Source organism: Callorhinus ursinus, unplaced genomic scaffold, assembly GCF_003265705.2.
Source record: "Callorhinus ursinus isolate GAN/ISIS: 27379988/994484 unplaced genomic scaffold, GSC_fseal_2.0 scaffold9, whole genome shotgun sequence".
Lineage (NCBI taxonomy): Eukaryota > Metazoa > Chordata > Mammalia > Carnivora > Otariidae > Callorhinus > Callorhinus ursinus.
Genome location: NW_027397071.1, coordinates 19,601,751 through 19,615,975, shown reverse-complemented (window position 1 = coordinate 19,615,975; position 14,225 = coordinate 19,601,751). Strand labels below are relative to the sequence as shown.

General features: G+C 34.3%; 1 protein-coding gene across 2 annotated transcripts in view; it reads right to left on the bottom strand.

Moving 5' to 3' along the window:
• The window catches only part of DPYD (dihydropyrimidine dehydrogenase), a 798,492-nt gene that overhangs the window by 563,020 nt on the left and 221,247 nt on the right, over window positions 1–14,225 (bottom strand). For both annotated transcript variants that reach the window (XM_025872261.2, XM_073896265.1), the window contains exon 6: window positions 3,812–4,008. In XM_025872261.2, coding sequence (XP_025728046.1) covers window positions 3,812–4,008 — 197 coding nt within the window. The remainder of the gene's footprint in view (window positions 1–3,811; window positions 4,009–14,225) is intronic.

Below are 14,225 nucleotides of genomic sequence, written 5' to 3'. Positions count from 1 at the left end.
AGGTCATGATCCCAGGGTCCTGGCATCGAGTCCCGCATCGGGCTCCCCACTCAGCAGGAAGCCTGCTTCTCCCTCTCCCACTCCCCCTGCTTGTGTTCCCTCTCTCGCTGTGTCTCTCTCTGTCTCTGTCAAATAAATAAATAAAAATCTTAAAAAAAAAGTATTCACAAAATATAAATTGCCAGGATACTGAAGAATAGTGCAAATAATTCCCATATGTCTTGGTGATGCCATCCACTGAGAGAGGAAACTTAGAAAGAGGAGCAATATTGGTATAGTGAAGTTTATAAGAGGAAATGTCCAGGATGTGAATGTATGGCCAGGACAGAGAGAGAGGTTAGGACAAATACAGATTTTTAAATAATTTGCATGTAACTGGTAACAGAAACAATGAGAGTAAATGAGATCACCGGCAAGACTATCTGGTGAGAAAGGGGATATAAAAGAATGAAAGACAGAATTTGACTGGAAGGATTACTTCCCAAGTTTTTTGTGCTTATGAAAACAAACTTTTATTCCTCTATCTGTCTGTGCTCTTCTAACAATCTAAAGTGTTGAAAGAAATTTTTTCTTGTGGCAACTGTAAATCCTTTAGTACTGTCAGTGGAGTGTCAGAAAATCTAAAAACAATAACAACTTCAAACAAAACAAAACAAAAACTTTCTTCCCTGTTCATGTTTCTTTCAAGTAAATGGAATTTACCTGTAACAACTCCCATTCTTTTCAACTCACAGTTCTTACACTTTAATAGTGCTTTGCTTCTCTGTATTATGGTACAGGTACCACACTTTAAATTTGTGTTACATCACATATTTTCTCAAAACATTTCCTATTGGTATAACTAATTCACCTAAACCCCTCTTTTTTATTGTGAATCAATATGAAATGCAACAGACATAGTGCAAATGTTTGAAATAACTGAAGCAAAGGAAACCATTGCTCTGATTATCCTACATAACAAAAATGTCATAGTTCATATATATTAATTTTTAAAAAGTATATATATATATACACACATATGAATGCATGTACACTTACAGTCTGTTAATACCATCTTTATTTCTCTTTGTTACTGTAATACCAATCCCTTTAACCTTTTTAAACTCATGTCCTGAGAAAAGAAGCCACAGTGGGAGGAAAGCAAAACTACTGATTATTTTAATATTGTTGCCACGTCAAAAAAATCAATCGTGTTCAACACAATAGGGATTAAGTCCTTGCTATCTTTCACCAACCCTAGTGATTTTTTAAAAAAAGTGGTTGTGATACTAATTCACCAGGGATAAAAGAATCTGTTTGGATGCAAAGAAGAAGGAAAGATAAAACTTGACATCACCTCTTTAAGCAATTGATTTCAAATACAAAGTTAATTTAATCTTTTTTAGCCACTTTGAAGATACAAGAGAATGAGAGGCATCTGTAAGTGAGAAAATAAATTAACAGGAAAAGGTTGTGGTTGTAATGCTGGCTAAATTCCAGTGTCAGTTTTTATAATCCTGTTAACAGTGGCACATAATGCCTCTTCCACGGGACGGTCCACAAGAGGCTGATTCAACATTTCATACTGTCCCTAGATACTGGGAATGTTCAAATGCAAAGGAAAGAAAATAAAAAAGAATTTAAAAAAATGTTTGGTCATTAATGCAGGAGAGTCTGTCCCACTAGAAAATGCTCAGCAAATACATAAAAATAAACAAGTTTAGTGTTAGTTTTTAGTTTCTATGATTTAGAAATGCCTATTCTGCATTTGAGTTACAAAGAGATGAGATGCTAGCAAACATAATAATCTGCCAAAATTGTCCACACAGAATAATTCACAAACAGGGCTTGTTCCATTTTAGGCTTCTTGTGAAAATGCAATTAAGGGGCAAAAAGATTTTTCCTAGACTACTAGGGTATACACCAATTAAGTTCGTATTTTTTAAATTAGCTCACATATTCATTGATGTGTATAATTGAAAAAAATGTACAATGCTTATACATATGTTGTTAATAGATTATGTTTTTCGTAATTAATAAAGCTGTGGTAAAACACTATTAAAAAGATAGTCTAAATCATTCCCACAAAATAATATATTAGGTATTTACATTCCAGGAATAAATAAAAAAACTTTATAAAATATGTGTAATCCCTTAAAACTCATAGTGGTGAAATGTCAATACAGAAAAAATAATTATTTCTTGACAATCAGGTTATTTTTTCTTCACTTTATGCTTCAGATCCTCTTCAACAGGTTTTCCTATTATGTGATACCTTGGCTTGATGATTTAATCAGTTTTATATTAATGCAAGCTTATCTTGGGTTTAGCATATAGTCATTTGACCAATATTGAAATTTTATAATTATAGACACAAATTTATAGGTTTCATAAAATATAAAAAACATAAGCACAAATTTTAGTCACAATTTGATTAAATGTATTGCCTATGATGTTTAAATATGATAAACTCACTTTGAGAATAGTTCTATAGCCATTACACCTAAATGCTAAGTATAACAGATATGCCAAATGACAGTATTTTATAATTCATGATTTTCTGATACAAGATGACATATTTATGAAAAACAACAATAAAGTAAGTAATATTATTAACTTCCCACCCAAATCCTTTCTCATTTTTACATCAAATGTTTTAAGCAATATAATAAACTTTATTTCATTCTAATCACAAATGTAATATATGTTCACTATAGAGTTCTATTTACTTTAAATAAAGCAAACTTCTCCAACCAATTTCTTTTTTTTTAATATTTATTTATTTATTTTAGAGAGTACAGGAAGGAGAGGCAGAGGGAGAGAGAGAGGGAGAATCTCATGCAGAGTCCCTGCTGAGCGTAGAGCCCAAGGTGGGGCTTGGCCTCAGGACCCTGAGATCATAATCTGAGCCAAAATCAAGTCAGATGATTAACCAACTGAGCCACCCAGGCACTCCCCTCCATCCAATTGCTAAGTGTGGTTTGAATATCTGAAAGTCACTGATACAAAGTAAGTATTTCTCATTTCAATGAATGAATCTTCATGGGAATAAAAGACTATGACTGACTCCTGATTTATAATAATGATGCTGATTAACATCAAATATTAGTAAAGAAAACTACATAAATGTACATTAAAATGGGACAATTTTAGTAGACTCTGACATAATTTTAATCAAATGCAAAACTTAAAGAGATTTTAAATTCAAAATATGTAAGCAGGAAAACATGTCTATGTACACAACAAAATGAATTGTCCAATATTTTATAGAACTAGGTTTTTCCCATCTCTAATTTCTGTAATTTTCAGATATAGCTCCATTAAAAGACAGATTCACAGGGATGAAATGAGTTTTTATATGGCTGGTTCTTCCATCCACAAAATATTTTGCTGAGATTTATCTTAAATTCACAAAACTAGACAGAGAAATTTTTAAATAAATATTGCTTATGCCAACTGTAAATTTAAAGTGAATAATGAAATCAAAATTGAGCATTTGGAAAAAGAACATTTAAAATACGATCTGAGAGCTTGAAGTTCCTATATGATTATGAACCTACAATATTCATAATTGTTTTACCCCGTCATTTTTTTTTTAATTTTATTTATTTGACAGAGAGAGACACAGCGAGAGACAGAACACAAGCAGGGGGAGCAGGAGAGGGAGAAGCAGGCTTCCCACCAAGCAGGAACCTGATGCGGGACTCCATCTCAGGACCTTGGGATCATGACCTGAGCCGAAGGCAGCCAGCCACTTAATGACTGAGCCACCCAGGCATCCCTACCTCATCATTTCTGATACTATAAACATGAAAAAAAATGTAGGCATTACCTTAAACCACCAACATATTCTTGTTTTTCAAAGATAGTGATGTCAGAGTAGCCTAATCGAGCCAAAAAGGAAGCACAACTTATACTTGCAGGCCCAGCACCAAAAAGGGCAATCTTTGCAGAATAGGCTTCAGGCATTTTTTCTGGAGGAGGCAGAGAAAGATTCCGAATTTGTGTGATATTCATTGCTTTGAACACCTATGGAGAAATCAATTGTCATGGTTAAAAATTGTAAACTAACTTTTATATCCTCAAACATATTTTGATCTTTCAAATGTATTAGTGTTTTAAATAGAAATATGGAATACATTTTCAGTATTAATATGTTATAATTAGAAGTTGTATTGGGTCACGTAGATGACATCCTGTACTTAACTCTTTTGCAATCTCTGGAATTCCTTTCCAGGGTCACAATTCCTATATGAAGCATTTTGGCTCTCTTTACTTACACCCACCTCTAGGCCAAGTTAAGTGCTCCCTCTCTGACATCCTACAGTATATGTTATATGCCTCCAACGTAACCACCTACCAATGTTTATGTGTCATGTTTCCATGTTAGTCAGTAGAACATTTGTTCCTTGAGTCAGAAAATATATCATTTATAAACACACATACACACATATAACTTACTGACTATATGTTTTAGGTATTTTAAAAATCATGTTACCATTGTACAACCAGCAGTTAGCACTAACCTGGCACATAGAAAACATTCGGTAAATAATTTGTTGGTATCTGCTTCTGATTATGATAGATTAGCTTTTGAAGGATAACTTTTAAAAATATTTTGGAAGCACTGGAGAGCTACCTGAAGTAATAAGCCAGACTGGAGGGGCCAAGATCTCAAGAGAAAAGATAGCAGCAGAGAAGTGAGATTACAGTTCAAGAGTTACTTTTACCCTGTGGTAATCAACCATTTCATAGCAGAAGGAGGAAGCCTGTGAATCTTGTAGAGGACCACAGCTCAGAAGAGACAGCAAGAGATTTGGCAATCTCTTAGGACTACAGAGACACAGCGTTTGGGGAATGTAAGAGACCAGAAATTAGAACCAGAAGAAAGTGCAGAAAAGTGAGCTTACTTTTTTTTTTTTTAAATTTTCACTCAGCTTTAATTACAATCACACATTTTAAATTCAAACAGGTGACCAAATGTGAAGCATTCAGAATAATCTGATTACAAGTCTGGTTAACTGAAAACAAAGACTTCTCCATAAAAAACATAGTTTTCTATGCATTCCTGTAAAATAGAGCTAGATCTACAAAGTAATCTATTTAACAGGTTGTAACTAGGGCAGTGTGACAAAAAGTAAAAGCAAATGGCTTAATTCTTATGGATACATTAGATTTGATGCTGCTTCATAATCTGCTAACAAAAATAAAAAACCAGTATATTGTCTTGATTTGTAGGTTTTCTTCCCATGTCAGTAAAGAGCTTTTCCTTGTTTTTCATACAAGCAAATCTCGTAGCATTAGCCCTTAGGAAGGTTACTGCAAACTCTTTCCATGGGCAGACAGCAATCCCTTATTTGCAAGGTTGTTCGTCAGTGACATTTATAGCTCCATTATTCTTCTTCAACCTCCAGGATGCTGGCTAAGATTGTCAGGTTCCAACCAAGTATTCTCTCACATGTTTTGGAATTTTCCTTTGCCATCACAACATCTCCAGGTAACAGTTCCGTTACACCACTGAGAGCCACTGCTCCCGCAGGGGACCAATATTTTGGAAAACTAAGCATTTTCACAGAACGGCAGTCGAAGGTTTGCAGTACCAGAACTCTGCCTTTCACTAATCTGGTTTGCACACAGCGCCACCTGGGCACAGTACCACTCAAATCTCAGACAAGGTAGGAGACCGCCCATTTTCAAATAATCTTTTGATCTACCACCAAAACAGGGCCTCCCAAGTCCAGACGTAAAAAAAGAAAGTGAGCTTACTTTTTGAACTACATAGGGTAAAAGGCTAGGAATCTAAACAGAAAATCTCTGTAAAGAAGAGGAGAACTTTCTGTACTCTAATGGTCCAGAGGAAACAAAAACAAGTGTAGTAATAGCTGAAGAAGGAAGAACCCTAGCAAACAATCGGCTGAAACCTTTGGAGAGCTATACTCTACGAGTGGGACAAACTAGAGGTAGACAAACAGCCTGAATCAGCTCAGCCCTTGTGAATGAAGGTGATTAGTGATTATTCCACACTGTATTTATTTACTAAATGATAGGATAATAAGTCAACGATAGCATTTACAAATTTTCATATACAAGGCCTGGGTTTTGGTAAAAAAAACCTAGCCTTGACAACAACTAAGGACTAAAAACTGCCAAGAAATAAAAAAAAAATAGAGAGAGATGCATACAAAATCCAGTAAGTGTAGTTACCAAACATAGACTTTAAAATAACAAGGATTGAGCACCTGGGTGGCTCAGTTGGTTAAGCAACTGCCTTCGGCTCAGGTCATGATCCTGGAGTCCCTGGATCGAGTCCTGCATCAGGCTCCCTGCTCGGCAGGAAGTCTACTTCTCCCTCTGACCCTCTCCCCCCCATGTGCTTTCTCTCTCTCTCATTCTCTCTCAAAAATAAATAAATAAAAATCTTTAAAAAATAAAATAAAATAACAAGGATTAATATATTCAAAAACAACATATTAAGAATGTGAACTTTACCAGGAAACTGGAATTTGTAAAAAAAATAAAAGAAATATGAGAATAAAAATAAATGAAGAAAGAAAAGAAAAAATAAAGATAGAAAAAAAAAAACAACTAAGCACATGTATTTAACAACAGATGGGATAGGTGAGCAAAAAAGGGCAAGCAAACTAAAGATGGGTCAGTAACAACTATCTAGACCAAAGCATGAAAAGCAAACGGGAAGGAAAATACAGGAAGAAAACAACAAAAACAATAACAACAAATAAACATGAGACAAAAAAGACAACATATAGAGAGCTAATATATACATAATTGGGATCATAAAGGAGAGGAGAGAAAATGAGACAATAGCAATATTTCAAGAGAAACAGACCAAGAACTTCTCCAAACTAATAAAAGCCATGAAGGCAAGAAGTTCTAAAACCTTTAAAAAGGTAGATATAAAGAAACTCATGCAGATCACAATAAAATTGCTATGAACCAAAGAAAAAGAAAACATTGAAAACAACCATAAAACAAAGACACAGTACTGTCAACCAGCAACAAAAAAGGGCTGAAAGCTTTCCTCTCAAAAGAACTGATGGAAGAAAGCAGACAATGAAATGGTATTTTTTTGAGCAGTGAAAGAAAATATATTCTACCTGGAATTCAATTCAGAAGGAAAATATCCTTCAAATGTGAAGGCAAATAAAGACATTTGCAGGGAATATTTGTTGGCAACAATAAAAGAAATACTAAAGAGTATTAAAGGAAGTTCTTTAGGAAGAAAGCATAACACAGAAATACAGGAAGGCATACAGGGCACTGAGAATTATAAATACATGGGTAAATGAAAAGGACACTGACTATAAAAAGTAATAATGTCACATGGAGTTTATTATAAATGAAAACTGAAATATACAATAAAAAATATCAGAGGTTAAATTGACTGAAAGTGCACTGGATCATAACATTGTCTAGGAAGTAGTAAAAATACTAATATTTATTAGGCTGTAATCAATTTAGGATGCATATTGTATGTCTACAGTAACTACTAAAAGAATAGTAAAAAATTTAATAGCTAAGTTATTGAGGGAAAAGTTGAATTTTAAAAATACTTTATTAATACAAAAGAAATAAATGAGAAAATTAATGCAATAGTTGGGTGGAGGGAGAGAGTAGAAGAGGAGAAAACAAGTAGTAAGATAGTCAACATAAATACACACATGTGAATAATTACATTACATGTAAATGGATTAAAATTACAATTAAGAGATTAAGATTATATATAAACCTTAAGCATAAGGACACAAAAAGTTATAAAGGATGAAAAAAGTTATTCTATGCAAATACTAACCAAAAGAAGGCTGGTATAGGTATACCACTAGTATCAGACAAATTAGACTTTAAGGCAAAATGCATTACTAAGGTTAAATAATAACAAAAATGTCAATCTCCCAGCAAGATTTTCCAATTTTAAAGTTACAGGTACCTAATAACAATTTCACCCAAAATCTATAAGGAGAAATAGAACTAAAAGTGGGAAAGATGGATCAAAATTTTCTCACTATTTTCTTCTCATCAAAACTTGACTGTCAATAGAAGTGGCCTATGAATAAATACACATATTAAGGGTTAATTATGTAATATTTAAGAGATTACCTCACGAAGTAATTTGCATTTAACAGGTAACTCAGGCAAAGGGAGTTTTCCTTGGGAGTAAGGGATCAGGGAGATAGGATTTGATGTTTTTCTTGCATTCCTACCCTATACATCACCAACTACTCAGAATGAAGTAAAGCCATTCAAAATATTTAAGGAATATCCAAATTATCTCACTTAAAAATTAGAGATGGGGCGCCTGGGTGGCACTGTAGTTTAAGCGTCTGACTCTTGGTTTTGGCTCAGGTTGTGATCTCAGGGTGGTAAGACCAAGCTCCACATTAGGCTCCATGCTCAGCGTGGAGTCTGCTCAATGTCTGTCTCCCTCTGCCCCTCCCCCCTACTCTCTCTTTCCCTTTCTCTCAAATAAATAAATAAATAAATCTTAAAAAAATTATTATTATCAACAAGTACTACATGACCTAATAATGTAGTCTAAGCTAAATGGCCCTCACAAATGTCCTCACAGCACTTTGTCCTTTTTATCTATCATCACATTTTACTGGTTTACTTAACAGGTTCTTCCCTTAGACCATAAGACCTTTAAATGCAGTCATCATATTTGATTTCATCTTTTAATTTCTAGTGTTTTTATATAAAAAGGGTGTACATACTAATTAATGAGTTTAAATTAAATTAGTAATATAATCATTTCTTATTTCCAGCAAAATTTAGGGTTTAACAAATTACAGATATATATTGTTGCTCCTTCCTTTGCTATCCAAATAGCACAGATTATCTCTCATATTATTTTTGAATCAACACGTTGTTAGCTTTCATTTCTTTTTAGCAAGCTGAAAAAGAATGAAATTCTAATTCAAAATTAATAAGCTATTTTACTGAATCATTAATAGAAATGTATTTGAGGTCTATTACATTTTCACAAAGTTAAGATTTCATATACTTTTCACAAATCAATATTTAAAACATACCTTTAACACAACCAGGGAGAGCTATAGCTAATTTCATTTGGGAATTGAATAAATGCTAATCTTTCATATTTAGTTCAGTACTCACAGCTTTGCCCTATGTTAAAATTTACTACCATTTACTAGTATTAAATGGACTAAATGCTCCAATCAAAAGACATAAGGTGAAAGAATGGAAAAAAAACAAGGCCCATCTATATGCTGTCTACAAGAGACTCATTTTAGACATAAAAACACCAGCAGATTGAAAGTGAGGGGATGCAGAAACATCTATCATGCAAATGGATGTTAAAGAAACCCAGACTAGGAATACATATTTCAAACAAAATAACCTTAAAACAAAGACTGTAATGAAACAAAGAAGGACACTATATAATAGTAAGGGGGAAATCCAACAAGAACACCCCACTTACATTAATATACAGATCATCTAAGTAAAAAATCATCAAGGAAACAATGGCTTCCAATGACACACTGGAACAGATGGATTTACCAGATATATTCAGAACATTCCATCCTAATCCAGCAGAATACAAATTCTTTTTTTTTGTTTTAACAATCTTCTGGTCATTTTTTTTTAAAGATTTTATTTATTTATTTGACAAAGAGAGACACAGCGAGAGAGGGAACACAAGCAGGGGGAGTGGGAGAGGGAGAAACAGGCTTCCCACCAAGCAGGGAGCCCGATGCAGGGCTCGATCCCAGGACCCTGGGATCATGACCTGAGCTGAAGGCAGACGCTTAATGACTGAGCCACCCAGGCACCCCCAGAATACACATTCTTTTCAAGTGCAAATGGAACATTCTTCAGATTAGATCATATATTAGGCCACAGAAGAAGTCTCAACAAATTCAAGAAAACTGAAGTCATCCATGCATCTTCTCTAACCACAATGCTATGAAACTTGAAGTCAACCACAAGAAAAAAATCTGGAAAGACCACAAATAACATGGAAGTTAAATAACATGCCACTAAACAAAGAATGGGTCAACCAGGAAATAAAAGAAGAAATTAAAAATACACATGGAAACAAATGAAAATGAAAACACAATGTTTCAAAACCTCTGGGATGAAGCAAAAGCTTTTCTAAGAGGAAAGTTTATAGCAATACAGGCCTACCTCAAGAAGCAAGAAAAATCTCAAATAAAAAACCTAACCTTGCACCTAAAGAAGCTAGAAAAAGAACAAGAAACAAAACCTCAAACCAGCAGAAGGAAGGAAATAATAAAGATTAGAGCATTCACCACAATCAAGTGGGATTTGATCCCAGGATGCAAGGGTGTTTCAGTATTTGCAAATCAATTAATGTGATATATCACATCAAGAAGAGAAAGGATAAGAACCCTATGATCATTTCAAGAGAACAGAAAAAATGCAACATCCATTCATGATAAAAACCCTCAGCAAAGTAGGTTAGAAGGAACATATCTTAACATAATAAAGGCCATATATGCAGAGCTAACATCATCCTCTCAGCTGAGAGCTTTTCCCCTAGGGGTCAGGAACAAGACAAGGATGTCCACTCTCACCACTTTTATTCAACATAGTTCTGGAAGTCCTAGCCACCACAGTAAAAGACAAGAGAAGGAAATAAAAGGCATCCAAATCAGTAAGGAAGAAGTAAAACTTCATTATTTGCAGATCACATGATACTGTATATCAAAAACCCAAAAGACTCCAACAAAAAACTGTTAGAACTGATACATGAATTCAGTAAAGTTGCAGGATACAAAATGAGTGTACACAAATCTGTTGCATTTCTATACATCATTAACAAAGCAGCACAAAGAGAAATCAAGGAATCAATCCCATTTACAATTGCACCAAAATCCATAAGATACCTCGGGATAAACCTAACCAAAGAGGTGAAAGACCTGTACTCTGAAAACTATAAAACATTGATGAAAGAAATTGAAGCCGACACAAAGAAATGGAAAAATATTCCATGCTCACAGATAAGAATAAATATTGTTAAAATGTCTGTACTACCCAAAGCAATCTGCACATTTCATGCAATCCTTATCAAAATACCACTAGCATTTTTCATAGACCTAAAACAAACAATCCTAAAATTTGTATGGAACCACAGAAGACCCTGAAGAGCCAAAGTAATCTTGAAAAAGGAAAGCAAAGACAGAAGCATCACATTTCCAGGCGTCAAGTTATATTACAAAGCTATAATAATCAAAACAGTATGGTATTGGCACAAAAATAGATACATAGATCAATATAACAGCATAGAAAGCCCAGAAATGAACCCACAATTACATAGTCAATAAATCTTTGACAAAGCAGGAAAGAATATCCAATGGAAAAAAAGAGTCTTTTCAACAAATGTTGGGAAAACAGGACAGCAACATGCAAAAGAATGAAACTGGACCACTTTCTCACACCATACACAAAAATAAATTCAAAATGGTTAAAGACCTAAACATGAGACTTGAAACCATAAAAGTCCTAGAAGAGACCGCAAGCAGTAACTTCTGTGACATTGTCCATAGCAAATTCTTTTTTTTTTTTTAAGATTTTTACATTTTTTTTTTCTCAGAGAGAGAGAGAAAGAGCAAGCACAAGCAGGGGGAGTGGCAGGCAGAGGGAGAAGCAGGCTCCCTGCTGAGCAAGGAGCCCAATGCAGGTCTTGATCCCAGAACCTTGGGATCATGACCTGAGCTGAAGGCAGATGCTTAACCGACTGAGACACCCAGGCATCCTGTAAATTCTTTCTAGATATATTTTCATAGGCAAGGGAAACTAAAGCAAAAATAAACCATTGAGACTACATCAAAATAAAAAGCTTCTGCATGGCAAAGTAAACAATCAACAAAACTAAAAGGCAACCTCTGGGATGGGAGAAGATATTTGCAAATGATATATCTGATAAAGGATTGGTATCCAAAATCTGTAAAGAATTTATAAAACTCAACACCCAAAAAATAAAACAACATAAAAGGGACAGAAGACATGAACAGACATTTCTCTAAAGACATCCAGAGGGTCAACAGACACATGGAAAGCTCATCATCACACATCATCAGGGAAATGCAAATCAAAACTACAATGATCTATCAGGTCACACTTGTCAGAATGGCTAAAATCAACAACACAAGAGTCCATAGGTGCTGGTGAGGATGTGAAGAAAAAGGAACACTTCTGAATATTGGTAGGAACACAAACAGGTGCAGTCACTGTGGAAAACAATATGGAGGTTCCTCAAAAAGTTAAAAATAGAACTACCTTATGATCAAGCAATCACACTGCTGGGTATTTACCCAATGAATACAAGAAAACTAATTCAAAGGGATACATGCACCCCGATGTTTATAGCAGCATTACTTACAGTAGCCAAGATATGGTACCAGCCCATGGATAAAGAAGATGTGGTAAATATATATATATGTGTGTATATATATATATATATTTACTTAGTCAATATGTAATTGTCAATATATAATGTCCCTATATATATATATATATATATATAGGGACATTATTCAGCCATAAAAAAAGAACGAACTCTTGCCATCTGCAATGACATAGATGGAGCTAGAGAGCATAATGCTTAGCAAAATAAGTAAGAGAAAGACAAATGCCGTATGATTTCACTCATGTGGAATTTAAGAAACAAAACAATCAAAGGAAGAAAATAAGAGAGAGAGACAAACCAAGAAACAGACCCTTAATTACAGAGAACAAACAGGGTTACCAGAGGGGTAGTGGGTAGGGTGATGAAGATTAAGGAGGGCACTGGTAGTGATGAGCACTGGGTGATGTATGAAGTATTGAATTACTATACTGTGTACCTGAAACTAATATAACAATTACTATACTGTGTAACTGAAACTAATATAACAGTGTATGCTAACTGAAATTAAAATTAAAACAAAAATAACAAAAATTTAGTAGCATTTATAAATTAACATTGCATTTTAACAAATTTTAGAAGCAGAAAACATAAGTTTTCTTAAAAGAATCATTTATTGCTGGTATCTTATACAATAAAAGAGAGTTTAATGTGATTACTTGGGACTTTAAGGCCAAAAAGTTTACATTAAAATCTGAAGTTAAGCTGTGACAATCAAATAGAAGAGGATTTTTGAAATATCTCTCATCTCACTCACCCAGAAGCAAGAGATAGTTCAGTTTTGAGATACTGAACATATGTGACAAATTCTACCCAATGCTATGCAAATAAAGTAGTAATTATCCAATAATATACAATACATATAAATTTTCACCTAAGGACATTTTAATTACTTTTCAATGAAGCTCTAAGTGTTCTTTTAAAAAACTGTCAAATACACGGGGCACCTGGGTGGCTCAGTCAGTTGGGTGTCTGCCTTCAGCTCAGGTCATGATCCCAGGGTCCTGGGATTGAGCCCTGAATTGAGCTCCCTGCTCAGCGGGGAGTCTGCTTCTCCCTCTCCCTCTGCCCCATGCTTGTGCTCTCTCTCAAATAAATAAATAGAATCTTTAAAAAAATAAAAAATAAAATAAAAAATTGTCAAATACTGAGCCAAATAGATATGTCTATTGAAACTCTACTAGTGTCAAAACAGAGTTGGAGGTTCTCAGGGGCTTGAGGGGGTGAAAGCAAGCATTGTCCTCAATTCATATAACACCAAAGACATATACTATGGTTAACTTCTGAAATGGGCAACCCCAGGCTCTGCAGCTCATGAGCTGATTAATAATACTCAGTACACTACCTTGCTCAATACACTAATCCATGAATGAGTATTATTTTTTTGCCTGTTTTGTTTTGTTCTTTTTTAAGTAACTTCTTATTGCACTGGATAGTCTCCCTTGGCTTTGTAATAAGTTGTATCAACCTTGATGGTTTCTAATGAAGTGCGTGCTTGAACAAAATTTTGTGAATTTTATCACAAAGAACAGCAATTTGTTTTTAGAGGTCTGACTTTAAAATTAGACTGCTTGGGGTTGAGTCTTGATGTCCATCATTCTCATGGTGCCTGGTATTGAACAAGTCCCTTAAAATATCTATGCCTCTGTCCCCTCAAAGTGTGGTTTTATATATATATATATATATATATGGTTATATAATTTAATTTTTAATTTTTCATAATGGTTATATTTAACAACCAGCTCACCCTCTCAAGAGCTGATCCTAGCTGGCTTCATCACATTATTGGACTCAAGAAAATATGTGAGGGTTTGCACAATTTTTTTTAACCTCTGACATA